General features: G+C 44.8%; 1 protein-coding gene across 1 annotated transcript in view; it reads left to right on the top strand.

Moving 5' to 3' along the window:
• The window catches only part of STIP1 (stress induced phosphoprotein 1), a 1768405-nt gene that overhangs the window by 1477224 nt on the left and 263295 nt on the right, over positions 1–27886 (top strand). Inside the window, exon 11 of the mRNA XM_044075368.1 lies at positions 6178–6281. Within this exon, the coding sequence (XP_043931303.1) occupies positions 6178–6281 (104 nt within the window). The remainder of the gene's footprint in view (positions 1–6177; positions 6282–27886) is intronic.

The raw sequence follows: 27886 nt of genomic DNA, 5'->3' as shown, positions 1-27886 counted from the left end.
TAAAATTTTACAAGTGTAATCGGTGTGTGTGTGTGTGTTTGTGGTTACACTTGGACTTTTCTTGGTCATGTCCAAAGAATCGAAGGTCTCAGGCTTCAAGAAGTGTGACTCGTGCTGTCAGAAGATGTCTCTGACAGATGGTCACACTTCTTGTGTTTACTGCCTGGGGCCTTTGCACCTGCAGGACTCATGTGCTGTTTGCCATGGCTTCAGCCCTAGAGTCCTGCAGGAGCGAAAAAATAAACTTATATTAAGGGGCTTATTGAAGCCTGAGGGTCCCTCAACTCAATCCTCGGGGAAACCCTCTAAGCCTTCCAGATCTTCGGCTCCGGTCTCTGAGCCGTCTTCTGGGGGTACTAAGGCTGCTCGAACATCGGCTCCTGCTGGAGCCGATGAATCTCAAACACATGCCCCTACTATTTCCTCGGCTCCGGCCGGAGCCAAGGAAGACATAACTGAGTCGGCTCCGATCAAGTTGTCGGAACCGACGTCTAGGAAAAGGTCCCGATCTCCATCTATCGGCTCCGTTCATTCGGCTCCAGCATCACCTTTGCTGTCTGAACGGAGCCATAGATCTCACTCCTCTAGGTCTTCCAGACTATCGGATCATGACCTTCAGAGAGTAGTGAGTCGACTTCTTAAGTCCGATGCACTAGCCCAGATGCTTCAAAGTCCGACTCAACAGTCAAGAACTATTCCCATTACTCAAAATGTTCCTCCTCTGACTCTTTTGAGTTCGGAGCCGGCGCTCGGACCGAGACTGTGGTGGCGTCGAACCGATACCTTTGTCTTGTGCCGTCGTCTGCTCCGATGTCTTCCTTAGAGGAATCTCGGCACCAGACTTTCGTCGGCTCCGAGGGGGCGAGTGGCATCGGACCCTTGTCCGACCTCGCCTCCTCTCGGTGCTTCGGCTGGTGAGTTCGGCTCCGACATCGGCTTCGGAGCCATCACTGTCGGTGCCGGGGGAGGTTTTCCGCTTTTCGGAGCGGAGACCTCCGGCTCTGCCTGACAGGGGTGCCTTCGAGGTCATGAGGAGCGTGTTAGAACCAGGTTCAATTCCACAGTCGGCTCCTTCTGCCCCTCCCTCCACGGTGCCTCTGGTGATTTCTGCTCACTCTCTCATCCCTGACCGTAGAGAGCCAGCTTCTCAAGTTTCCCCAGTGGGGATCTCCTCCTCTTCCGAGGCCTCTCCTGACCCGGTAGGAGAGCCCCCTAGGAAGAGGCAGTGCAAGAGGAAGCACATTGACTCCCCTGAGTCTGTCACCTCTGACACTGATTTAGAGGATTCTGAAGGTTCCCCTCGTTCCCCCTCTGAAGATGTCTCCTTTGCAGACATCCTCGAAATCTTAAAACAGAGGGGGAATTGGCCAGCCCTCAACCCTTCAGAGGATGAATCAGTGTATCTTGAGGCGTTCGGCTCTAGCCCTTCCACCTCCTGGGTGTCCCCTCCCTTTGACCCTTATGCAAGTGGTGGCAAAGAAGGCCTGGGCGGCTCCTGATTCAGTGGAACCCACCCCCAGGAGACCATCAAAATTCATCACTGCCCCCAAGGACAAAGAATTTTTAACCAAAGGCGTCTCTGATGCTATGGTGGTGGCTGCGGCCACCAAGAAGGAGTTAGCTGATCCTTCAGTGCCTGTTCATCCTCCTAACAAGGAGTCTAGGTCGATGGACAGGTACGGGAAGCGGATGTTCTCGTCGGCGACCTTTACTATGCGATCGCTGAATTACCTGTGTCATTTCACTCGTCTTCAGAGGGATTTGCTCAAGGAAGCGAGCGAAATGTTAAAGGACCCAACAGCTGCGGGTTTTCAGGATTGAATGAACTCTCAGCTGGCAACCCTTAATTCTATAACTAACTCCTCCATGCGCCTCCTTTCATATGCGGCGGATGGAGCAAGTAGAGCGGCAGGTACAGGTGTAGCCTTACATCGGCATGCCTGGATGCGGCTATGTAACTTTGCGGACCCTTTCAAGGCGTCCTTCACTAATTCCCCCTTTGGATCATCCCTCTTTGGTCCTCAAGTGAAGGAAACCCTGACTAGGTGCAAGACTGATGGCAAAACTCTCTCTGCCGTCTGAGTCCGTTTTTCTACTCCTTCTAGGCCTTACCCCAAAGGCCAGAAAGGGGGAAAGATGTGGTTCCGCAAACAGTCTCAGGGAGATTTGCTTGACGCACAGAGTCGATTCCCCTCTAGAGGCAGAGGGGGGAACAATAATGGTAGACGCCGTCCTAGAGGCAGAGGGGGCCCGCAGAATCAGGGCAGTCGAGAATCCTTTTCCGACCAGCCTTTTCAGCATCCCTGAGGTGTTGCCCTACTGTCCACCTTCGGAGGCAGTCAGGGGAAGATTATCGCTGTACCCAGAAGCCTGGCCATCCCTAACTCAAGACAAGTGGGTACAGTCTATCATTTCCGAAGGCTACAGAATCCCATTCCTTTTCATTCCGAAGCAATCCAGAAAATGCCTTCCAGACCTTCCACCCAGTCAAAGGGAGCAAGCAGCATTAGAAATTTCAAAGCTGCTCGCAAAAAGAGCCATTCAACCAGTTCCAGCAGACCAAACAGGATCCGGAATCTACTCCAAATTCTTTTTGGTTCCAAAGAAAACAGGGGACTGGAGACCCATTTTGGATCTCAGCAGCTTGAACGAGTTTGTCAAGAAAACAAAGTTCCGGATGGTCATGCTGCAGTCCATTCTACCCCTTTTGGGGTGGGACAACTGGATGTGCTCGATACATCTCCAGGACGCGTACTATCACATCAGAATGAGTCGACGCTCCAGGAGATTCCTCCGCTTCAGGCTGGGAACCAGTCATTTCCAATTCAGAGCCCCCTGCCCTTTGGTCTCACTACAGCCCCCAGAGTGTTTACCAAATGCATGGCACTGGTAGCCTCTCATCTGAGACGACAAGGATTCCAGGTGTTTCCTTGTTTAGATGACTGGCTCCTTACAGCCCCCACCAAGCATCTTTTGCTTCTCGCCAGAGACTACACCTTTTACACATGTCAGGCACTAGGCATTTCAATAAATTTCGAAAAGTCTGTCTTGTCGCCTTGTCGTGTTATTACCTTTATAGGCGCAAATCTAGACACAGTCAACATGTCAGCCAGACTCACAGAGCAGAGAATAGCAGACATACACAGACAGGTCTCTCTTGTCTTGCAGAGCAACAAAGTCAAAGCCAGATTGATCCTGAAAGTCTTAGGCATCATGGCGGCCATCCCTCTTCTACCATTAGCTCGCTTCCATATGAGAATTTTACAATGGATGCTCTTCACACAATGGTCTTTCCAACGACTTCCAATGTCCCATCCTGTTCGGATAACTCAATCGTGCAAGAATCATCTCTCTTGGTGGATCACATCTCCCCAGCTCCACCTAGGGAGACCTTTTGTCCCTTCCCCTCCGGTTGCTACAGTGACAACGGACGCCTCCCTGATCGGGTGGTGGGGGGGGCATTACCAGGGCAGGACGGTCAAAGGCATGTGGCAACCTTTCAAGTGCCACTTGCACATAAATGTCCTAGAGATGAGAGCAGTTCTTCTAGCGTTGCAAGCCTTACAAGACTCTCTTCCCAAAGGAACTATAGCAATTCAGACAGACAACATGTCTGTAGTGTGGTACATCAACAAACAAGGCGGAACCAGATCTTACCCCCTATGTCGAGAGGCACTCAGACTGTGGCAATGGGTGATTTCTTCTCAGCGGTTTCTGTTAGCAACGCACATTCCCGGGAAGTCCAGTGTGATTGCAGACAAATTGAGCAGAGCTATTCTCATGCTGGAGAAAGTTTTTCGAAAGTGGGGCCGGCCTTGCTGCAACCTTTTCGCTACTCCCCAAACAGCAAGTGCGACGATTTTTTCACCCTCTTTCCCCAACCAGGCCACCCCAGCAGAGACGCTCTAGTACACGATTGGCCCCGGGGACTTCTATATGCTTTTCCTCCCTTCCCACTGATATCTCAGCTAATACAGAAAGCCATCGCTCAGAAAGCTTCCATGATCCTTATTGCCCCTTACTGGCCTCGACAAGTTTGGTTCCCGTTTCTCCACCGTTTTCTGTTGGAGCAACCTTGACATCTGGACCCAGTTCCAGACCTCTTGACCCATCAGTCGGGTCAGTTGCACCACTCCCTTCCTTCTCTGAACCTCACAGCATGGTTCCTCCAATTCCAACTCTAGCCAGGCTTCCTCTGATATCTCGCTCAGTTAGAGATATTTTGATAGCCTCTCATAAATCTTCCACTCGGAAGATTTATCATAACAAGTGGAAACGTTTTTCCTATTGGGCGCAGTCAAAGAATATAGATCCTTTCACTGCTTCCATTCAATCAGTTCTAGACTTTCTAGCCGAACTTTTCCACTCAGGTTCGTCTCCGTCTACCATCAGAGTTCAATTGGCAGCAATATCGAACTTTCATGTTGGAGTCTCGGAGTCCTCCATTATGTCTCACAAACTCTGCAAAGCCTTTTTAAAGGGAGTTTTTCTCCTCAAACCACCAATCAGGGATCCTCCTCCTCAATGGGATCTCAACTTGGTTCTGGCGTCCTTAATTCTTCCCCCCTTTGAACCTGCGGCTTCATGTTCAATAAAGTTACTATCTTGGAAACTACTCTTTTTAGTAGCTATCACTTCAGCTAGAAGAGTCTCTGAACTCCATGCTCTGTGTAGTCGACCACCTTATCTTGTGTTTCATAAGGATAGGGTGTCCTTACGTACTAACCCGTCCTTTTTGCCCAAGGTAGCTTCACTGGCAAATTTGAATCAAACCATTGAGCTTCCTGTCTTCTTCCCTAATTATTCTAATAGGTCAGAACAAAAGTTACACTGTTTAGATGTTCATCGCCAACTTAGGTACTATTTAGACAGGACCAAACAATTCAGGAAGTCTGATCAGCTGTTTGTTTTCTTATGCAGAAGGTAGAATGGGCCTTCCAGTTTCTAAAGTATCTCTCTCTAGATGGCTTACTTCGTTGATTACCCTTGTGTATGAGATCAGACATCAACAGTTGCCATCCAAACCCAGGGCTCATTCAACTAGAGCTTTAGCCACTTCTATAGCTTTCCAAGATAGGCTGCCTATTGATTCGATTTGTTCTGCAGCTACTTGGGCTTCTCCCCATACCTTCATTTCTCATTATAAGTTGGACTTGGCCTCTAGAGACCGAGCCAACTTTGGTTCCACTGTACTCAAGAGTGTGTTCCGATAGGCCACCCGGGACAAGATGCTAGGGACGCGGTCCCATCCAGCAAGAATGAAGGAGAGATAGACAACTTAACATTTAGAAGTTATGTACCTACCAGAACGTTCCATGTTAGTTGTCTTCTTCTCGCCTTCTTTCTTGCGTCCCACCCTCCTTCCCCCTAGCCAGGACAGACCTAGAGGAGTTTTCCTTTGTTCCTTTTATGGAATTTACTTGCTGGGCTTAGCTTTCAGACAAGATCTGAGGAGTTACCGCCTAGCATTCTGGGATATAGGGGAGCCTCGAGCCGGTGGAACTAGCTCTCGAGCTTTTAGAGTGGCCGAGTCGGAGCCGAGGATCGGCTCTGAACCCATCCAGCAAGAAAGAAGACGAGAAGAAGACAACTAACATGGAATGTTATGGTAGGTACGTAACTTCTAATTTTTTTTTATTTGTGCTGTTTACAGAGAGGGGTTTTATTTTTTGGCCTTGCTTAAAAAAGGCACTATGAGGGCAGCAACAGCCTTGGCCAGTATTCAAAAGCCTAGGGGTGACAGGTGCAAGGTAGCAGACAAATTTCTGCCAGTGTAGTTCATGTTCGCAGGTAGCACAGTAAGTTTTGTGGAATAACACCTACCATTGTGCTATCTGCCTTACTAACATTAGTACATGCATAAACCATCTTCAGTGGGACTTGTTCATCTTTTCTTTAGTACATACACTTTGCAGCACTTTCAAATGTTTTGAAGTGTCCGAGTCACGTAAACAAGCTCAGAATCATGTAATGGAGAACTAAGCAAAAAGCTGAGACTTTGTTTAGAAGTGGTGGCTTTCAAGTCAGTATCAGTTGCATAAAGTCTGATTGCTTAGTTTTGGTGCCTCATTAGCATTATAATTAATATTGGACCTCATTACATGAGATTTACTTTTGTATTTTATTCCCCACTTTCACCCCCTATGGTATCATCTAATACAATTTTTCTGGTTCCAGTAAAGGGTTATACCAGGAAAGGAGCTGCTTTGGAGGCCATGAAAGATTTCTCTAAAGCCATGGAGGTGTATCAGAAAGCTCTTGAACTGGACGCCAATTGCAAGGTATGTGAGCTGTTATTAGGAAGAGGGGTTAAGAAATTGATTAGAACTATTGCAGGTGTAAAGATTTAAACTGTTAATGGTTTACAGAGTGTACGCATTTGGGGAGGAGAAACGCATTTGGCTTCTCACCTCTTTAGTCAGTATTTCTTTTTCCTCCCAGTGCAGATATGTTAATGTAGCACTGTTTTTAGTTAAGTGGTACGTATGAGAGTTCCTTCATGCACAGCTCGCTGGTGTTAAGGGATGCTTAGCCAAGAAATTGTCCTGCACCAAATAATCCTTGAGGGAATGTAGAAGTCTAGTATCACATATGGAGTCAAGTCAGATGTTGCTCAGTTTCCTTTCTGTATCTTTTATTGCATGCCATAATATTGGCACATCAGTTGTTTACATTTACAGTTTAATTAAATGAACAGGTTTGCTTCCCTGTAAGCTGTTGCTATGGATTGTGATCGTAGTGTCATCACACTGGCACTCCTTGTAGGACATTGCTGACTAAAATCTTCTTCTTACCCACCAGTTTTGAAATGTGGCACTGGTTGTTGGTAACAAGATGATGTTCTTCGTGTTTCACTGTTGCAGTCATAACTGTAGGGTGCTCCTGCCGGCAGGCAGCCCGAGGTCGGCCAGAATCCCAAAGTCTGGGTCCGGCGTCGGCTGTATAAGCTAGTATCCTGACGTCAGTACGCCTTGGTACATAGCCCTCAGCCGACGCCATCTTCTCCAGTCTTTCTTGCCGTGCGGTGGAAAGCAGCTCGCAAAACGTTGGTTGGCGATTTTCGAACAGCGTATTTGGTTGTTGTCGGTCCGAAGTTCTTACTTCTCTTCTCAAAGCTAAGTACCCCGTTGGAGAATCTTTTCTTGTTCCTCCGATGTCAGAAAAAGTTAATAATTGTATAGCGTGTGGGAAACAAATACCTCATAAAGATTTCCACTCTTACTGTCTACCTTGCTTAGGCCCTGACCACGACGTTTTTTGTTGTCGGTTCTGTGCCAGGTTCAACTCTCGTACTATCAAGCGCAGGTACGATTGGGCTTTAAATTATTTTGGCAGACGCTTCAGTTACAGAATGTCGTCGGACACTACCGGAGTTCAAAAGAAGCGCAAAGACAAAGACAGGCCTCCGAGGTCCAAACAGGACTCGTTGCAGCTGGAGCCAGCGTCCGGTTCGGCTGTCGTCAGTGAGGCGCTTTTGCAGCCCCTGTCGTCCGCCACTTCTGAACCGATGGCCGATACGGACTCCCATGGGGAGCCATCAAGGCCCACTATTTTAACTGCTGCAGGACCTTCGGACATAGCTCCTTCAGATGGGTCCGGAACCGCTGTGCAGGTACCGGCTTCTGAGGGGGTTTTCAGGCCTACTCATATCACTATTTCAAAGGCAAAGACAAAGACTCCTACTAAGTCTAAAGTTTCAGCTCAAGCTGCTTCTGAATCTACTCCCAAGACACAAAAACAATTATTGAGGATGGCTGAAGATTTGCTTACAATGATTAGGGGTTCTCACCCCCCTCCTGAGAAAATGCCTCGACAGGATGTTACTCTGGATTCCTCTGACCAGGCTTCTGTATCCTCTGTTTCTTCCTCTGATCAGGACTATTCCTTTCCTCCTTATGAGGATTCAGATGCTGAGGATTCTTTGCCCTCGGCCTCTCCGCCTGAGGATTTTTCTTTTGGTGAGACCTTGCATGAGATGAGGGAACATTTTCATTGGGAAGGACAGGAATATTCTGCTTCCAAAAAGAGGCTTAGAGAATTTCTTCTTCTTCCTCAGCATAGGCCTTTAGCTATCCCTCCTGTCTTGGACATTGTAGATGATGCTTTTTCTGAGGCTAATTTGAATCCTGATTCCATGCCTCCTGCTCCTTCTAAGCCTGATAGATTTTATAGGGTTCCTGACTCTCATTTATTTTTATTTAAAAACCCTTCTGCAGATCCTGAAACTATTTCTCAGGGTTCTAAGGCTGCTAAGGTTGCTACTTCTAAAAATCCTATTCCCTCTGAGAAGGATTCTCATGCTTTAGACAGGTGGGGTAAAAAGGTATATACTTCTGCTACCCTGTCTGTAAGGGCTTTAAATTGCCAGTTTCATATGTTTAAATATCAGCAATTTCTTTTGTCTGTTTTAAAGCAAAAGCTTGCTTCCCTTCCTGCTTGTGCAGAGGATAAGGAACTTCAGGATGTTTTGCATGCTACTGAACAGGTTAACAAGCATAGCTTACATTGTGGTTTTGATGCTTTGGATGCTTCTTGCAGGGCTGCTGCCTCTGGTACTGTGATTAGGAGACATGCCTGGCTTCGTGAACAAAGTTTACCTGAACAGGTTAAGGCTAAGTTATTAGATGCCCCTGTTCAACAAGATGTTCTTTTTGGTTCTAAGGCTGAGAAAGTTATTAAAAAGATGGAAGAAAAGGCAAAATCCATGCAGACTGTAAAAGATTTCTTGCAAGTTCAGCCTCCTAGATTTTCCAGGAATTGGCCCTCTAAAAATTGGTCCTTTCCCACGTCTGACAGGCCTCAAAGGGGAAGATATAGACGCTCCAGAGGTCGTGGTCAAGGCCAGACCTCTTACAGATCTAGACAGATCCCAATCTCAAAGAAAGCAAACTCAATGACTCTCTCGGTTGGGCTTCAGGACCCCTCCACTTGGACGCCCCTCTCGGAGGAAAACTGTCTCTTTTTTACAGAAATTGGACTCATATTACCCAGGACAGATGGGTATTGGACGTGATTTTAAAAGGTTACAAGTTCCACTTTCACACTTTGCCAAGGACTCACGGTTGGCCAGATCTGCCAAAACTTCAATGATCAGGCCTTAACTCAAGTGGATGCTCTTCTGGCCATGAGAGCCATAGAGCCTGTTCCACTCTCGGAAATGGGAAAAGGGTTTTATTCAAGGCTGTTTCTGGTTCCCAGAAAACAAAACTCATGGAGACCTATTCTGGACCTTTCTGTGTTAAACACCTTTTTGGAAATTCCAAAGTTCAAGATGCTTACTCTGCAACAGCTAATTCCAATGCTCTCTCAGGACACCTGGATGGTGACATTGGACTTAAAGGAAGCCTATTTGCATATCCCTATCAGACAAGAACGCAGGAAATTCCTCAGATTCAAGGCAGGTTCGAGGCACTTTCAATTCTCTGTTCTGCCCTTTGGTTTATCTACTGCGCCCAGAGTCTTCACCAAGTGCCTGGCACCAGTAGTGGCTTACTGCAGACTTCAGGGGATCCAGATTTACCCCTATTTGGACGACTGCCTTATTCAGGCAGACAGCAAAGATCTTCTGCTTCAACATCTGGACTTTGTTCAACGTCTTCTCCTACTACTGGGATTCTCAGTGAACATCAAAAAGTCACATTTGATTCCTTCTCAACAAATGGTATTCTTGGGAGCCCTCTTAAATACAACCTTACAAAGGCCCTTCCTCACTCCAGAAAAACAAACTCAGCTGGCTTCTACTTTCAACACCTTGGCAACTCTATCTCAGCTCACTGCAAGGAAATTCCTGCAGGCTCTGGGCTACATGGCTTCCTGCATTCTGTTGATTCCAAACGCAAGGCTTCACATGAGAAAGCTTCAATGGTATCTGAAAAGTGTATGGTCACAGCATTACCACGATCTGGATATTCTGATTCCTCTGATCCCCTGCCTCCAGAAGGAGTTCCTCTGGTGGTCCAGGGCTTGCACTTTAAACGAAGGAAAACCTTTTCGTCTCCCTCAACCTACTCAAATCCTAACCACGGACGCCTCGGATTATGCTTGGGGAGCACACTTTCTAGACAATTGCCAGCAGGGAACCTGGACAAGGGACCGTCTTCACTGGCACATCAATCTGAAGGAAATGTTGGCAGTTCAAAATGCCCTTTTAGCCTTCAAAAACCTTTTACAACCAGGGCCTCTGCTAATTCGCACAGACAACACCACGGTCATGTGGTACATCAACAAGCAGGGGGGTTCTCATTCATACCCCCTTTGCAGACTAGCTATGGGGGTTATGGGACACAGCTCTAAATTTGAATCTGCATCTCCAGGCTCAATTCATTCCAGGGAAACAGAATCTCTTAGCAGACAGCCTGAGCAGAAACATTACAGATCCTCACGAATGGATGCTAGACACCAACTTGTTCAACAGGATTACTGCAGTTTGGGGATGTCCCCAGATAGATCTGTTTGCATCCCATCTCAGTCATCAGCTGCCTCACTTTTGCACCAGGTCCTTCCACAAAACAGCATGGAGAGTGGATGCCCTGTCCTTCAGCTGGAGAAGCCTTTCAGCATATGCCTTCCCTCCTCTTCCTCTACTGCCTCGGGTACTACTGAAGATAAAACAGGACAAGCCCAAGTTCCTCATCTTGATTGCTCCAAATTGGCCTCGACAGTTTTGGTATCCAACCCTAAAGCTCCTGTTCTCGGGGCCTCCTTGGATTCTCCCACTGAACCCTTCGCTTCTGTCCCAGCATCAGGGTCAGTTACTACATTCCAATCTCAAGACCCTTTGCCTGGCAGCTTGGCTCTTCAAAGGAATTTGATTTCCTCTAGTCTTCCCAAACAAGTTTTGGATGTTCTTTTGGAAGCTAGACGGCCTAGCACTAAGAAATCCTATGCCTCTAAATGGAAGAGGTTTTCTATTTGGATGCAGGACCGAGGCTCTGATCCTCAGGTTCCTGATCTCTCCTCTATTTTGCTTTACCTTTGAACTTTTATCTAAAGGACTTTCCTTTTCTTCCATTAAGATACATGCTTCTGCTATCTCTGCATTACAGTTCTGATCCTCCTGTTTTTCTCATCCTTTGGTGAAGCAGTTCTTGAGAGGGGCTAAAATTTGCGGCCTCCAAGGACCCCTCCTGTCCCTGCCTGGGATCTTAATTATGTTTTAGAAAAACTTACTTTGCCTCCTTTTGAGCCTGCTGCATCTTCAGATATTAAGTTTCTATCCTGGAAGACTGTTCTTTTGTTAGCATTGACCTCTGCCAGAAGGGTCTCAGAGTTGCAAGCTCTCATGGCTGTGGAACCATACCTTATTTTCCATCAGGACAGAGTATCCTTGAGGACCAATCCTACTTTCATGCCTAAGGTGATCTCAAAAGTGGCTTTAAATCAGACAATTCACCTTCCTACTTTCTTTCCAAATCCTCAAAATAAAGGGGAAAGGATTTTACATTCATTGGATGTGCACAGACAGTTACGATTTTACTTGGACAAGACTAAAGATTTCAGAAAGTCTAACCAATTGTTTGTTTCCTTTGCCTCCAGTTCTCTTGGAAAACCTATTTCTAAACAAACTATTTCCAAATGGATTGCTTATGGAATCAGATTTTGTTACACTCATCATGGGAAACAGTTTCCAGGGACCATTAGAAGTCATTCTACTAGAGCAGCTGCTACTTCTACAGCTTTCCTCAGAGGAGTCCCTACCAAGGATATCTTGGAAGCTGCCACTTGGAGTTCTGTGCATACTTTTTCCAAGCACTACAATCTCCCCTTGTTTTCTAAGTCTAGGGCAGGCTTTGCCTCTGCTGTCTTGCAGGGTATTCTTGCCTCCCCTTCTTCTATCTAAAGCTTCCTCCCCCTCTACACTGCTTTGGGATTCCACCCTACAGTTATGACTGCAACAGTGAAACATGAAGAACATAGTACAGTTGTGTACACCTACCATAAATGTAGATGTTCGAGTGTCTTCACTGTTGCAGTCGGGTCCTCCCTCCTATCCCCTCTTTTTCTCTTATTTGTGGTGTATTTGTGATTCCTTGTTGGATTCATTTTTGATTTGTTGGGGACTTCTGACATCTAGGGCAAGAAAGGCTGGAGAAGATGGCGTCGGCTGAGGGCTATGTACCAAGGCGTACTGACGTCAGGATACTAGCTTATACAGCCGACGCCGGACCCAGACTTTGGGATTCTGGCCGACCTCGGGCTGCCTGCTGGCAGGAGCACCCTACAGTTATGACTGCGACAGTGAAGACACTCGAACATCTACATTTATGGTAGGTGTACACAACTGTACTTTTTATGTAGAATGTTGTGTATGAGGTGATCTTGTCTATACTCTTAAACCTTTGGGATATGACCACAAGTTAGTCAACTTAGCAGCAAATAATTTACCCAGTTCTCCAGCTCCTCTCCCTATTCATGATGCTCTGTGCTCCCTTTCCAGCTGCAGATGTCTTTTGCTACTTGCGTAGCTCACAGCCCAGAGGAGGTTGTAGTTCTCCATATTGAAATGTGTGACCTTGTCTGTAGATGATTACCACTCTTGAATTGACACCTTGACCCCATATGCAAAAATGGGTAAAAGGGATTATGGATGGATGAAGGTGTTTTTTTTCCTCTGACACTGATGTGATTGAAGTAGTTTGTCTCCAGAACTTGAAGCTGACAGAACTGTGATAGTTCAGCACATAAATCTTTTCCCACTTATCTATATTGCTTTCCAACATTTAATGAAAGGGACCCCCTGTCCAGATCTCTCTTGCTGTGCATAAGTGCAGTCCCATCTACTGGCTTTCCCAGGCTGTCATTTGTTTTAGAAGGTGCTTTACCTTTATTTTGCAGGCAGGTTACTGGGATTCTGTCCCCCACCACCAGCATCTTTAACCTCCGTCACCTTTTTTTAAATAGAAAAATCTTTATTTAAAGTTATCATGTATGACGTATGCTCATAGGCCATGTTACATTTATGTAAATGACAGTAAATCATAGCGACACAATATCAGTTGCAAACATTATACATTCCAAACCGTGCACACAACTGTAGCTGCAAACATACATCTCTTTTTTTATCCAGTTATTGTTAGTCGGCCACCTCCCTGTCACTTTTGACCTCTTAATCCATGAATTTAAGGTATGTCACTCTGCTTTTGTTGCATGTCTTTCTCCTCTTAACATTTCTTCCCCTTAGACTGCAGATGCCTTTATTCTTTTTTTTCTGATTCTTAGAAAGCATCACTGTCATAGTTTAGATTTAAATTTTAAATTTATGGCAACTTTACAAGATGTATGCAAGTGTCTTGAATAACTGTGGTCAGAAATATATTTTTCAGTTTTTGGAAATGCAATATATGATGTGATGTTGTACTATCTTGCCTTCATTCTTGCTAGGTTGCGTTCGGGATCCGATTCTCTGATCTGTCCCGGCCTTTATATTCAAGCTCGATGTCTTCTGCCAGCTCATGGCTAAACCCTATCCCAGCATGCACTAAAACCTTCCCCAGATCTTGTTTGCTGCTAAACAAGATCAGGTTCTCATTCTGCTAGCTCTGGCTAAGTATTACTTTTATTGTTTTTCAACCTTTGGAAAGTGACTTTTTTGTCTATTTAATTTTATATAGTTATTTCTTAGTGTGTAATCTTTTCTGTTTTTTTGTGGCTGTGTTTTTTGCTGTTTGCAGTCTCTCCTTTTGGCCTTATCCCTTTCCTGGCTCCTTTTTGACAGTTAATAGTTCGTTTTAGTTAAAGAACTATTTTTTCTGCTTAGCCCGTTTAAGTTCAAGGACTTTCCTTACCTTTTTCTATCCCCAGGCATGGTTAGAGGGCTGTACATCCCTTTTTGTGTCTCTCCTTTCTGTATTTTGACCCTTTTAGTGTATAGGGTCTAGTTTTAAAAAAAAGTTATTTTCTAGCCTATTTTACTTGTTAGTTGGTGTTTAGAAATGTCTAGTAAGGATTCAGAACCTTTCGGTTTCAAAAAATGTGAAGCCTGTGGTAAAAAAAAAAAAAATGCCCTTGAGTGATAGACACTCTCTCTCTCTCGTCTTGGGGCCGTCCATCTCTAGTAGTCTTGCTCGACATGCTTTTAATCAAAGACCTCTCATGGAGAGGGAAAACAAATTGATATTGAAAAGTTTATTAAAACCCCCCTTCTCAGAGATCTTTGAAGAAGGTCTGGGTTTATCTAAAAATGACAAGTCTCCAACATCCAAATCTGATAGATCTGACAGGTCCGGGAAGAGATTCTCCTCTTCTGCTTTATCAGAACCAACTAAGAAGATGGCAAAAATATTTTCTCCAGATCCGAAGCTTATTGGATCAGAGAAATCTTCCTCTGCTCTGACACCATCTGCCCCAGTGCTGTTTGACTTTGAGATACGGAGCCCGTCTCCTACCTTGGAGCAGTTCTCCCCCACACTAAAATAACCAATTCTACAAAGGTCCAAATGTTCTTCATGTTTCACTGTTGCAGTCATTACATTTGGGTAATCTGCTAGCAGGTTGCGCTCAGTCGGCCTGATTAACAAAGTCTTGGGTCCTGTGTCGGTTGCTGTCCCTTCTTCCATGACGTCAGGTCGTCAGGGGTATAAAAACATGCAGCCGACTCCATTACATCAGTCTTTCTTGCCGCGCGGTGCCTGAAGCAGAAGCAGTTCGCAAGTGCCGGTCAGCCGACTCCCGAAATTTTCGTTTTCGAGTTTCAGAACCGAAGTCTTCAACTGAAAGCTAAGTACCCCGTTGGGGGAACTTTTTTTTGCTCCTTATTGATGTCAGTAAAAGTTAATAATTGCATTACTTGTGGGAAACAAATACCTCATAAGGATTTTCATTTGTACTGTATTCCTTGCCTAGGCCCTGACCACAACATGCCTTGCTGTCGGTTTTGTGCTAAATTTAATCAACGCACGATTAAACGTCGGTATATTTTTGCTTCTAAATATTTTGGCTCAAAATTTAATTATCCAGAAATGTCGGTTAGCAATCCGACTACCGGAATACCTAAAAAACGCAAAGAAAAAGACAGGGACAGACCGTCGAGATCCAAAACCAATGACGACGCTTCTCCTAAGCTAGTCGCCGGTTCGCCAGTACTCAGGCGCTTTCGCAGCTCCTGATACCTGCTACTTCTGATTCGCAGGCCTCTACTGAGACCCATTCGGAGTCCGGAATGCCGCGAGATGCTTCAATTATGGAACCCTCGGATGTCTCTACCTTAGATGGGTCCGGAGCCGCTGTGCAGACACCGGCTTCTGATGGTGTTTTCAGGTCTACAGAGTTGTATATTAGACTGACGCCATCTTCAAAACTAAGGGCAAAATCTAAACCTATCTAAAAAAACCACACCTGGGTGACATGTGCAGGCCCCTATGCCTAAAAAACAAATGATCAAAATGGCTGAAGATTTAATTACTCTGATCAGGGGTAGCCAACCCCCTCCTTCCAAGAGGCCTAGGCAAGACATTGACTATGAATCTTCTGAACAGGATTCTATTTCTTCTGACTCTCCTAATGAACAGGATTTGTCTATTCCTACTTATGAGGACTCTGATGCAGAAGATTCCATTCCTTCTGCTTCTCCCCCTGAGGATTTTTCTTTTGGGGAAACTTTACATACCTTAAGGGAACATTTCCACTGGGAAAGTAAGGATTTCTCTGAATCTAAAAAGAGACTTGGGGATTTTGTTCGTCCTCAGCATAGGCCTTTGGCCATACCCTCCTGTTCTAGACATTGTTGATGTCTTTTCAGAATCTAGTATGACTCCTGATTCTCTGCCTTCGGCTCCTTGTAAGCCAGACAGATACTACAGGGTTCCTGACTCCTACAAATTCCATTGCAAAAATCCTATTGCTGACCCTGAAACCATTTCTCAGGGTCCCAAGGGCATTAAGGCCTCTACTGCTAAAAATTCTACTCCTTCTGATAGGGTGCTGGATGGATGGGGTAAGAAGGTTTACACGTCTGCAACCCTGGCAATCAGGGCTTTTAAACTGTCAATTTCATATGCTTAAATATCAACAGCATATGATGGGACTACTTAAACAGAAAATGATGTTAATCTCTGACTGTGTAGAAAGTAAAGATTTGCAGGATTTATTACATTCAGCTGAACAAGTTGGAAAACATACTTTGCAATGTGGTTTTGATTCCTTGGAGGCCTCTTGCAGGGCTGCTGTAACTGGATCTGTGCTAAGAAGGCATGCTTGGCTCAAAGAGCAAACTCTGCCTGACCATGTTAAAGCAATTTTTTTGGATGCTCCTTTACAACAGGACAGTCTCTTTGGTAATTAGGCTGAAAAAGTGTTAAAAAAGATGGAAGATAAAGCTAAATCTATGCAAACTGTTTAAAGATTTCTTACAAGTGCAACCTCCAAGATTTAGTAGGCACTGGCCTACAAAAAACTGGTCCTTTCCAGTCCCCTCGAGAGCCGCTCAAGTCAAATCAAGACATTTCAAAGGTTCCAGGTTTTCAGTCACAAGGAACTTTTAGAACAAAACAATGGGCTGCCTCCACCTTCAAATCTGGAAGCAGCAAGGCACCTCCCTGTGGTAAACAGTCTCAATGACTTCTCTCTACAGTCACCAAGCACTTACCTTTTAGCTGCCCCTTTAGGGGGAAAACTGGCACTTCATGCACAAAACTGGCAACTTATTACCCAGGACAAATGTTTTTTTTAAATATAGTATCCCAGGGATACATATTTCATTTCCACATGTCGCCAATCCCAAACGGATGGCCAGATCTACCCCCAAATTAGTGGGTAGAGAAACAAGTTCTGTCCCTCATGAACATGGGGGCTATTCAACCAGTACCAGAAGAGGAAAAGGGACAAGGTTTCTATTCAAGACTTATCCTGGTACCCAGAAAAGACAAATCATGGCGTCCAATTATGGACTTATCCACTCTAAACACATTTCTGGACATTCCAAAATTCAAGAGGCTGACTCTTCAACAGTTACTACCTATGCTAGGCAAAAGATGCCTGGTTGGTAACTAAGACTTAAGAGGCTTACCTGCATATCCCAATCAGGGAATCTTGCAAAAGATACCTCCGCTTCAAAGCAGGCTACTTGCATTACCAGTTCTCTGCACTGCCCTTTGGCTTATCCACTGAGCCCAGGGTCTTCACAAAGTGTCTGGCACCAGTAATTGCATTTTGCAGACAAAGAAATATTCAAACATATCCATACCTGGACGATTGTCTAATTCAGGCAGAAAACAAGGACATTCTTCTAAAGCATCTGGCGTTTGTAAAAAGGGGTTCTAATTTTTCTAGGGTACACCATAAACAAAAAGAAAGCACAACTGGTACCCTCTCAAAAAATTACATTCCTGGGTGCAAGCTTGAATACAGCTGTCCAGATGGCTTACCTTACTACAGAAAAGCAAATTCAGTTGATGACTTGCTTCAAAACAGGTGGCCACAAAAACCCTGCTATCTGCAAGACAAATTCTGCAAGCCTTGGGGTTCATGGCCTCCTGCATTCTTCTAATTCCGTATGCAAGACTGCATATGAGGAAACTGCTGTGGTACTTAAAAAGTTTATGGAGTCAACATTGTCACAGCCTGGAAACAATGATTCCTATTATACCTTGCCTGCAACTAGAGTTCCTATGGTGGGCAGGGGCCTGCCACCAAACCAAGGGACTGCCATAGACTCCACCCCCTGCCGCCCAAACCCTGACTACAGATGCATCAGACTATGCTTGGGGGGCTCATCTGGCAGGGAAGTGCATTCAGGGCAAATGGGAGTCCAAATCAAATGCACCTACATATCAATCAGAAAGAGATGGTAGCTGTACAGAATGCACTGACAGCCTTCAAGGACTACCTTCATCCAGGACAACTACTGATGGACAACACTACAGTTATGTGGTACATAAACAAGCAGGGGGGTACCCATTCTTACCCCCTTTGCAGACTAGCCATGGCATTGTGGAACACGGCTTTGACCTATCAAATACAACTACAAGCTCAGTTCCTGCCAGGAAAGCTAAATACTCTGGCAGACAAACTAAGCAGAAATCTTATGGACCCATACGAATGGAAACTGGAACCACAAATTTTCAACATGTTGACACGCAAATGGGGGAGCCCAGACATAGTTCTGGGCTGAGGCAAAAAGATCTATCAGTCAGACAAATTCTGCACAAGAATTCATCACAAAAAAGCTTGGAAAGTGGAGGCTCTGTCAGTCTATGCTTTTCCCCCTCTGCCTCTGCTCTCCAAAGTTCTACTAAAAGTCAAACTGGACAAACCAAAAATTATTCTGATTGTTCCAGACTGGCCTCACCAACATTGGTACCCACTCCTGTGCAATGTGTCACACCTTCCTCCGTGGCACCTGCCTCAGACACCTTACCTACTGTCTCAGCTGAACTACCAAATTCTGCACACTCATCTCCAAACTTTGAATCTTGCAGCGTGGCTAATCAACTTATTTCATCCTTGGCATCCCCCAGCAAACCTGTGATGGATGTCATTTTGGAGGCTAGAAGGCCTAGTACTAAAAAATCTTATGCTGACAAATGGAAAAGATTCTGTGCCTGGAACCAGTCACAAGGAATAAGCACAGCAATGCCCAATATTCCTCAGATTCTGCAATACTTAACTGAGATGCTTCACAAGGGCCTATCTTTTTTTTCCATAAAAATCCATGCCTCTGCCATTTCAGCTCATTACAACACAGAACCTCCCCTCTTCTCTCATCCTCTGATAATGCAGTATCTCAGAGTGGCCAAAAAATTCCCAGGAGAGCACCAACTCCTGCATGAGACCTCAATTTTGTTTTGGAAAAACTCACTCCCTCCTTTTGAGCCCGCTGCTACTGCAGACCTAAAATTTCTCTCCTGGAAAACAGCTTTCCTTTTAGCAGTCACTTCATCTAGAAGGATTTCAGAATTACAGGCTCTTATGACAGTGGAGCCTTTCATTACTTTTAATCTGGACAGGGTGGCTCTCAGGACCAATCCATCTTTCATGCCTAAGGTGGTATCCAGTGTGGCTGTTAATCAGACCATTCGTCTGCCAACTTTCTTTCCCAATCCACAGAACAAGGGTGAGCGGATTCTGCATTCAGTGGATGTACACAGACTGCTTCGATTCTACTTAAACAGGACAAAATCTCTAAGAAAATCTGAACAGCTATTGGTGGCATTTGCTGCAGGGGCAAGAGGGAAAGGCTATTTCAAAGCAGACTATTTCCAAATGGATAAGCCATTGTATTCGTTTCTGCTATATGCACCATGGTAAAACTATCCCCAAGGGGATCAGATCTCATTCCACCAGGGCTGCATCTACTTCTGCAGCCTTTCTCAGAGGGTTTCCTACCAGAGACATTCTAGAAGCTGCTACCTGGAGCTCAATTCATACGTTCACCAAATATTACCATTTACCTCTCTTCTCTAAATCCAGAGCTGGCTTTGCCACTGCTGTCCTGCAGGGCCTTATAGCTGCTCCTAATGCTGATGTTCATCATGTTACACTGCTGCAGTCATCACACTTGGGTTATCCTGCCGTCAGGCGGTCCCGCAGTCGGCCAGAGTTCCAAAGTCTTGGTCTGCCGTCGGTTGCTGTCGCTTCTTCCCTGACATCAGTGCGCCAGGGGTATATGAGGCATCCGATGCCATTTTCTTCAGTCTTTCTTGCTGCGCGGTGACCGAAGCAGAAGCAGTTCACAAGTGCCGGTCAGCCTACTCCTGAGATTTTCAAATCGAATTTCAGACCGAAGTCATCAATAAAGCTAAGTACCCCGTTGGGGAACCTTTTCTTGCCTCAGTCCGATGTCAGAAAGTTAACAACTGCATTTCTTGTGGGAAGCAAATACCTCATAAGGACTTTCATTCTTATTGTATTCCTTGCCTAGGCCCAGACCACGACATCACAGGTTGTCGGTTTTGTGCTAGGTTTAACAAACGAACGATTAAACGTCTGTTTGATTTCGCCCGACATTATTTTGGTAGGAAATTTAATTATACCATGTCGTCGGAGCAACCGATGACCGGAATGCATAAAAAACGCAAAGATAAGGACAGGCAGCCGAGACCCAAACCAGACTCCGAGGCCTCTGCTAGGCCAGTCGCCGGTTCTCCGGTTTTCAGTGAGATGCCTATGCAGCCCCTGACAACCGCTGATTTAGAACCCCAGGCGGCATCCGATTCCCAAGCGGAGATTGCTAGGCTTCCACAACCTTTATCTTTAGGCCCTTCCGAATCCATGGCTGAAGGAGAAGACTGACTACACTCACTGTTAAATCCTATGCAAAGCTGAAAACTCCTTTAAAAGCAAAGAAGACTGTGCAGTCTCCAGTACAAGGCCCCATGCCTAAGAAATAGATGCTTAAGATGGCTGAAGACTTAATTACCCTAATCAGGGGTTCCCATCCCCCTCCTGATAAAAGGCCTAGACAGGAGGAGGGCTACGCTTCCTCTGACCAGGTTTCAATTTCCTCAGATTCTTCTGAGGAACAGGAATACTCTTTTCCCCCTTATGAAGACTCTGATGCTGAAGAGTCTATTCCTTCAGCATCTCCCCAAGAAGGCTACTCTTTTGGGGAAACTTTACATACCATGAGGGAACATTTCCACTGGGAAGGCCAGGATTACTCTGATTCTAAGAAAAGGCTCAGAGAGTTCCTTTTACTTACCCCAGCACAGACCACTTGCTATTCTACCCGTGTTAGACATTGTAGATGATGTTTATTCAGAATCTAGCCTTAACCCAGATTCACTACCTCCTGCACCAGCCAAACCAGACAGATAATACAGAGTCCCTGACTCACACAAATTCCTATATAAAAGCCCTGCTGCTGACCCATAAACCATTTCCCAGGGTCCCAAAGGGGTTAAGGCCTCTATTGCTAAAATCCTGTACCCTCTGAAAGGGATTCTAGAGCACTAGACAAATGGGGAAAGAAAGTATATACCTCAGCTACTCTACCTATGAGGGCCTTAAATTGCCAGTTTCACATGCTGAAATATCAACAATATTTGATGTCTCAAACAAAAAATGATCAAACATACAGAGCAGCCTGATTACAAGGAAATGCAAGATTTGTTGCATGCAGCTGAACAAGTGGGAAAACATACTTTGCAATGTGGATTTGATTAATTGGAAGCTTTTTGTAGGGCAGTAGTGACAGGGTCTGTCATACATAGGCATGCTTGGGTAAAAGAACAAACTTTACCTGATCATGTTAAAGCAAAGTTATTGGATGCACCTTTACAGCAGGATGTTTTATTTGGAGTAAAAGCAGAAGAGGTTTTAAAGAAAATGGAGGATAAGGCAAAATCTATGCAGATGGTCAAGGATTTTTTACAGGTTCAACCCCCTCGTTTCAGCAGAAATTGGCGAACCAAAAACTGGTCCTTTCCAGCATCTGACAGACCACAGAGGGGCAAATACAGACGCCCAAGGGGCAGAGGTCAGTCACAAGGCTCTTAAAGCCTTGACAATGGGGTGCCACAACCCAGAAAGGAGGAGAAGACAGGTCTCGAACTATCAGAAGACAAACACAATGACTTACCCCTCAGACTGCCAAGCAAATCCCTCTTGGCAGCTCCCTTGGGAGGAAAACTAGCACTTTTTGCAGACAACTGGCACATAGTCACAAAAGACAAATGGGTCCTAAATATTGTATCTCAAGGATACAGATTCCACTTTCACACTTTACCAAGGATCAAAGGAATGCCAAACCTGCCACCAAATCAATGGGCAGAGGCTGAAAAACAAATTTCAGCTCTCATGGACATGAGAGCCATTCAACAAGTTCCTACACAGAAGCAAGGACAAGGATCTTACTCAAGACTCTTTCTAGTTCCCCGAAAGGACAAAGCCTGGAGACCCATTCTGGACCTCTCAGTTCTAAACACATATCTGGAAGTACCCAAATTCAAGATGCTAACACCACAGCAACTTTTTCCCATGCTGGGCAAGGAGGCTTGGCTAGTAACGTTGGACCTCAAGGAGGCATACCTGCATGTCCCTGTCAGAAAAAACTGCAGAAGATACCTCCGATTTATAGCAGGTTCAACCCATTACCAATTCTCTGCACTGCCCTTTGGCTCATCTACTGCGCCCAGGGTCTTCACAAAATGCCTAGCACCAGTAATTGCATACTGCAGACAAAGAGGAATTCAAATATATCCATACCTGGACGACTGCCTTATTCAAGCAGAAAGCAAGGACATTCTTTTAAAGCATCTGGTGTTTGTCAAAAACCTATTAAGTTGCCTAGGGTACACAGTAAACGAAAAAAAGTCAAAACTAGTGCCCTCACAAGACATAATATTCTTGGGTGCCAGCTTAAATACAACGGCCCAGATGGATTATCTCACGCCAGACGAGCAAGGATAACTGACTCAATACTTCAAAATGCGTATGGACTCAACACAGCCACAGCTTGGAAACAATAATACCAATCATTCCCTGCCTTCAACAGGAGTTTTTATGGTGGGCTCAGGCATGTCACCTCAACAAGGGTCAGCCTTTTACCTTACCCCACAGCCAGGCAAACTATAACAACAGATGCATCGGATTATGCCTGGGGAGCACACATGGCAGGACAGGGTATTCAGGGCAAATGGTATGCAGATCAAAGGCATCAACATATCAATCAAAAAGAGATGTTAGCTGTACAAAATGCCCTAACAGCTTTCAAGGACCTCCTACATCCAGGACAACTCCTAATAAAGACTGACAACACCACAGTGATGTGGTACATCAACAAGCAAGGGGGCATACATTTCTACCCCCTATGCAGGCAAGCAATGACCTTGTGGAGCACAGCACTGACCTACCAAGTTCAACTACAAGCACAATTCCTGCCAGGTAAGAAAAACACATTGGCAGACGATCTAAGCAGAAACATCATAGATCCACAAGTATTCGCAATGATAACTCAAAAATGGGGGAGCCCAGACATAGATCTGTTTGCCTCCCCCCAAAACTACCAACTATGGAAATTTTGCACAAGGACATACCACACACTAGCTTGGAAAGTGGACGACCTCTCATTCAGTTGGAAAACATTAACAGTGTATGCCTTTCCTCCACTGCCTCTTCTGGCAAAGGTGCGGCTGAAAGCCAGATTAGAGAGGCCACAAATGATACTCATTGTTCCAGACTGGCCACGCCAACACTGGTATCCCATTACTAAGGAACATGGCTCAAGGCCCACCATGGATTTTACCTCAAATTCCTCACCTGCTCACTCAGCAAAACAATCAGATTCTACACAGCCAGCTCAAGACTTTAAGTCTGGCTGCATGGCAAATTACCTAAACAACCAGTCAACACTTCTCTCTAAAACTGTTATGGATGTCATTCAGGAGGCCCAGCACCAGGAAAGCCTATTCAGACAAATGGAAAAGATCCTGCGCCTGGAACCAGGCTAAAGGCCAAAATCCCCTTGTCCCAAATATCCCTCAGATTCTACAATATTTAACTGAGATGTTGCACAAAGGACTTTCCTTTTCATCTATTAAGATCCACGCCTCAGCTATTTCAGCTCAATACAACACGAATCCTCCTTTATTTTCACATCCATTACTAAGACAGTACCTCAGAGGGGCTAAGAACATAAGACCGCCCCGGAGAGCACCAACACCAACTTGGGATCTCAACTTTGTTTTGGAAAAACTTACACTACCGCCCTTTGAACCAGCTTTTACAGCTGATTTACAGTTTCTATCATGGAAAACTGCCCTGCTGCTAGCAATAACTTCAGCACGAAGAGTCTCAGAGCTACAGGCCCTAATGGCAGTGGAGCCTTTCATCATTTTTCATCAAGACAGAGTCGCTTTACGAACTAACCCTTCCTTTATGCCAAAGGTGGTATCCAGTGTGGCCCTAAACCAAACCATTCATTTGCCCACCTTTTATCCAAACCCCCAGAACAAAGGGGAAAGGCTCCTACACTCTTTGGACATTCACAGGCAATTACGTTGCTATTTGGATAAAACAAAGGCTTTCAGAAAATCTGACCAGCTCTTTGTATCCTATGCTGCAGGATCACAAGGAAAGGCTATCTCAAAACAGACCATTTCAAAATGGATAGGGCATTGTATCCGTTTCTGCTACACACACCATGGGAAACCTGTATCTGGTAACATTAGGCCCCATTCCACCAGGGCTACAGCAGCATCAACAGCCTTCCTCAGAGGGGTACCAACCAAGGATATTTTGGAGGCTACAACTTGGAGTTCAGTGCACACCTTCATCAAGCACTGTCACTTACTTCTATACTCTAAAACCAGAGCTGGCTTTGCCACTGCAGTTCTGCAGGGCCTACTAGCTTCTCCAAGCCCTGTTTAGTTCCACCGCCCATCCTTAGCTTTGGGATTCATCCCAAGAGTGATGACTGCAGCAGTGTAACACAATGGACATAGTACAGTTTTGTACCTACCATAAATGTAGATGTTAGAGTGTTCACACTGCTGCAGTCCAGGTTACCCTTTCTCCATCCCCTCTGACCTAGCTGAACTTTTCTATACCTTTCTATCCTGTACAACCTTTGTGGTGTATTTGCTTGTAACTGAAGGTATTCCTTTTTATTCCTTTTATATGTTTTATTAGCAATATGTATTGCCTACCTGTTGGGGGCACCTGACATCTGGGGCAAGAAAAACTGAAGAAAATGGCGTTGGATGCCTCATATACCCCTGGCGCACTGACGTCAGGGAAGAAGCGACAGCAACCGACGCCGGACCAAGACTTTGTAACTCTAGCCGACTGCGGGACCGCCTGACGGCAGGATAACCCAAGTGTGATGACTGCAGCAATGAGAACACTCGAACAGCTACATTTATGGTAGGTACAAAACTGTACTTTTAAATCCATCCTCCCAAACCATATCTTTGGGATTCTACCCAAATGTAATGACTGCAACAGTGAAACACGAAGAACGTAGTACAGTTGTGTATACTTACCGTAAATGTAGATGTTTGAGTGTATTCACTGTTGCAGTCCTGGTTACCCACCCTCCAGCCCCCTGCTGTTCTCTTACTGTACTTCTCCTTTCCTATGCTTAAAAGCCTTTTTGGTGTTTCTGCTTTTGATTGGAGGTATATTTTTTGTGTTTTAAATTTTATATATATATATATATATATATATATATATATATATATATATTTTTTTTTTTTTATTTTTATTTTACATTTGTTGACCGGGCTAGTCCAACTGGATATATGTCCATTTTCAGTAGAGGCCCGGGGAGAAAAACTCCACAAGTTAAACAACCAATGCATAAGGACAGTGATATTTACAAAGACATTTGAACTATTAATTAGAAAGTCACACAAAATCATGTCAAAAAATGTAGAGAATGTACATTATAAGCAGTACATGAACACACACGTACTATAAAATTTACACACAAGGTCTAAAAAAGTAGACTGGTTTAGTTGATAAAGACAGACACTATATACATAGGTACATGCCCTAAATAAGATTTGTTAGTTTGTGTCTTTCGGCTTTTCCCGGTTAGGGGTCGCCACAGCGGAACTCCGGTCCGCTAATGATTGGCAGTAGAGTTTTACTTGCTGGCTTGCCGGGCCTAACGCACAACCTTCAACAAAGGAACGCCCATTCATGCATGTCGCCACACAGAAGACGCTCTACCTGAGAATTGAATGGGCAACGTCTAACTGTGAGGCGACAACGCTACCGCAGCACCACCACCGCAGTCACACATGCCCTAAATAAGATAAGTGATAAAAGTCATGTTATAATGGGGAAGGGTAAGTTGTTTAATATAGCAATAACCCACGCCTGGGTGTGGGTAATGCTAAATTTACCCACGGTTGGCGTGGTTTGGTCCCGAGGGCGAAGCCCGAGGGACCAAACAGCCAACCGTGGGTAAAACATTACCCACCAGAAGTGGTTATTGCTATCTCATGACATTATTTAAGAAAAGAAACTGTTACTTTTCTTAAATAATGGCATAGTATAATGCCTGTTTACTGCCCTTCCGCAGATGTCTGGCATCCGGCAGTTCTGATGTACTGCGCCTGCGCGGTACATCAGAGCTGTGAGCAAAAGCAATGGAGAAATCAAGATCTCCGTTGCTTTTTAGTGTCTCGCTATGTTAAATGAGTTTAACATAGCGAGACAGTTAAAATAAGCAACGGACATCTCCGTTGCTTTTTAAACTGTCTCATGTTAAACTCATTTAACATAGCGAGACACAAAAAAAGCAACGGAGATCTTGCTTTCTCCGTTGCTTTTTTTAAAACACTGTCTCGCTATGTTAAATGGGTTTAACATAGCGAGACAATGTTCAAGCGAAGTTATACTAAGGGAAAAAGTCCGGGACGGACCTTTTCCATTAGTATAACTCGATTTACAACGGGCACGCTGGCCAATCAGCGTGCACGTTTCGGGGGGGTCATGGTATAATCTGGGTTAGTACAGGGGCATAGCCAGTGTGATTTGAGGTAAGGTTTAAGTTTACTTTTAAATAGGTTAGCTGAGGATAGTGAGGTTAGGTGATTGGGGAGACTGTTCCAGGTTTTACCCACTGTATTAGAGAACAGTGTGCCCCCTGCTGAGTTATTAGATTTAGATATTTGTACTAGTAGATTGTTAGATGAGTGAAGGATTTTGAGATTATTATAGGGGGTGACCAAGGAAGTGAGTATAGGAGTATTTTGTGGGTGGTACAGGATCTTGTGGGTTACAATTACTTGATTGAATAATATTAGGTTTGGCAATTCAAGCCAGTCTAGCTGATTCAAACTGATACAATGATGGGTTCTATAGGAGGACCCTGCAGCAAATCTGGCAATATTGTTGTAAGAGGTAGACAGCTTATTCAGAGCATTTTTATTATTGATGTGATGCTCATAAGAGAGGTTATTAATTAGAACCCTGAGTAGTTTAGTGGTAGTATCAGGAGATGTAATAGTTCCGTTACTAGAGGTTACGGTAAAGTTAATTGGGGAGGTTCTACGGGTGGATGTGAATAGTAGCATTTTTGTTTTCTTTGGGTTTAAGATAAGACATCTATGCAGGAGCCAATTTTCAACTGTATTAAAGGTCTTTTGAGTTGGGGATTGAAGTTCTGATGGGGAAGTGGCAGAGCATGTAAGTGTGGAGTCATCTGCGTATTGGATGCAGGTGGCTTGTGGGATTACAGAATGGAGGTTATTAGTAAAGATGGAGAAAAGTAAAGGTCCCTATATGGATCCTTGTGGGACTCCTATGGTAACTGGAAGGTGGGAAGATAAGGTTTTTGCCCATAGTACAGCTCGTTTTCTATTATTTAAGTAGGGCTGGAACCACTGAATAACAAGATCATCTAATGACAGGTTTCTGAAAGTGTTTGAGGAGGTGATGGTTGACCATGTCAGAGGCTTTCGACAGATCAATAAAGAGGGCTGAGGATAGGGTGTCATTATTACGATTTCTATTAATATGGTCAGAAGAGGATAAAAGAGCAGAGGTGGTGCTATGAAATGGTCTAAAACCATGTTGACAGTTGGCTAGTAGATTTTTTTCAAGTAGATGGGTTAAAAGTTGCCTGTGAATACATTTCTCCATTATCTTTGCAACATAATATGGCTATGGGCCTGTAGTTGGAAAGGTCCTTGGAAGTACCGCCTTTATGCAGGGGGATAATGTGGGAGACTTTCCAAATGGATGGGATGTATCCTTCAGTAATTGTTCTATTAATGAGGATGGATATGGGGTAAGCAATTTCTTTAGCTGATTTTTGCAGGTATTCTGCAGGTAGTTGATCTGCCGAGAGTGTGGTGGGTTTAAGCTGCTGGATAAGTTTACAGACAAGGGATGTGGGAACAGGTTGAAAATGAAATAGGAGAGAGTTATTGATCATGGCTGTGGTAGAGCATGTGATGTAGGGGATAGTTGGTTGGCCAGGGATTTAACAGTTTCTGTA

This window comes from Protopterus annectens, chromosome 6.part1 (assembly GCF_019279795.1).
Source record: "Protopterus annectens isolate FY-2018-M chromosome 6.part1, PAN1.0, whole genome shotgun sequence".
NCBI classification, from domain to species: domain Eukaryota; kingdom Metazoa; phylum Chordata; order Ceratodontiformes; family Protopteridae; genus Protopterus; species Protopterus annectens.
Note: the sequence above shows the minus strand (reverse complement) of the source record. Positions and strands in the feature narration are given on the sequence as shown.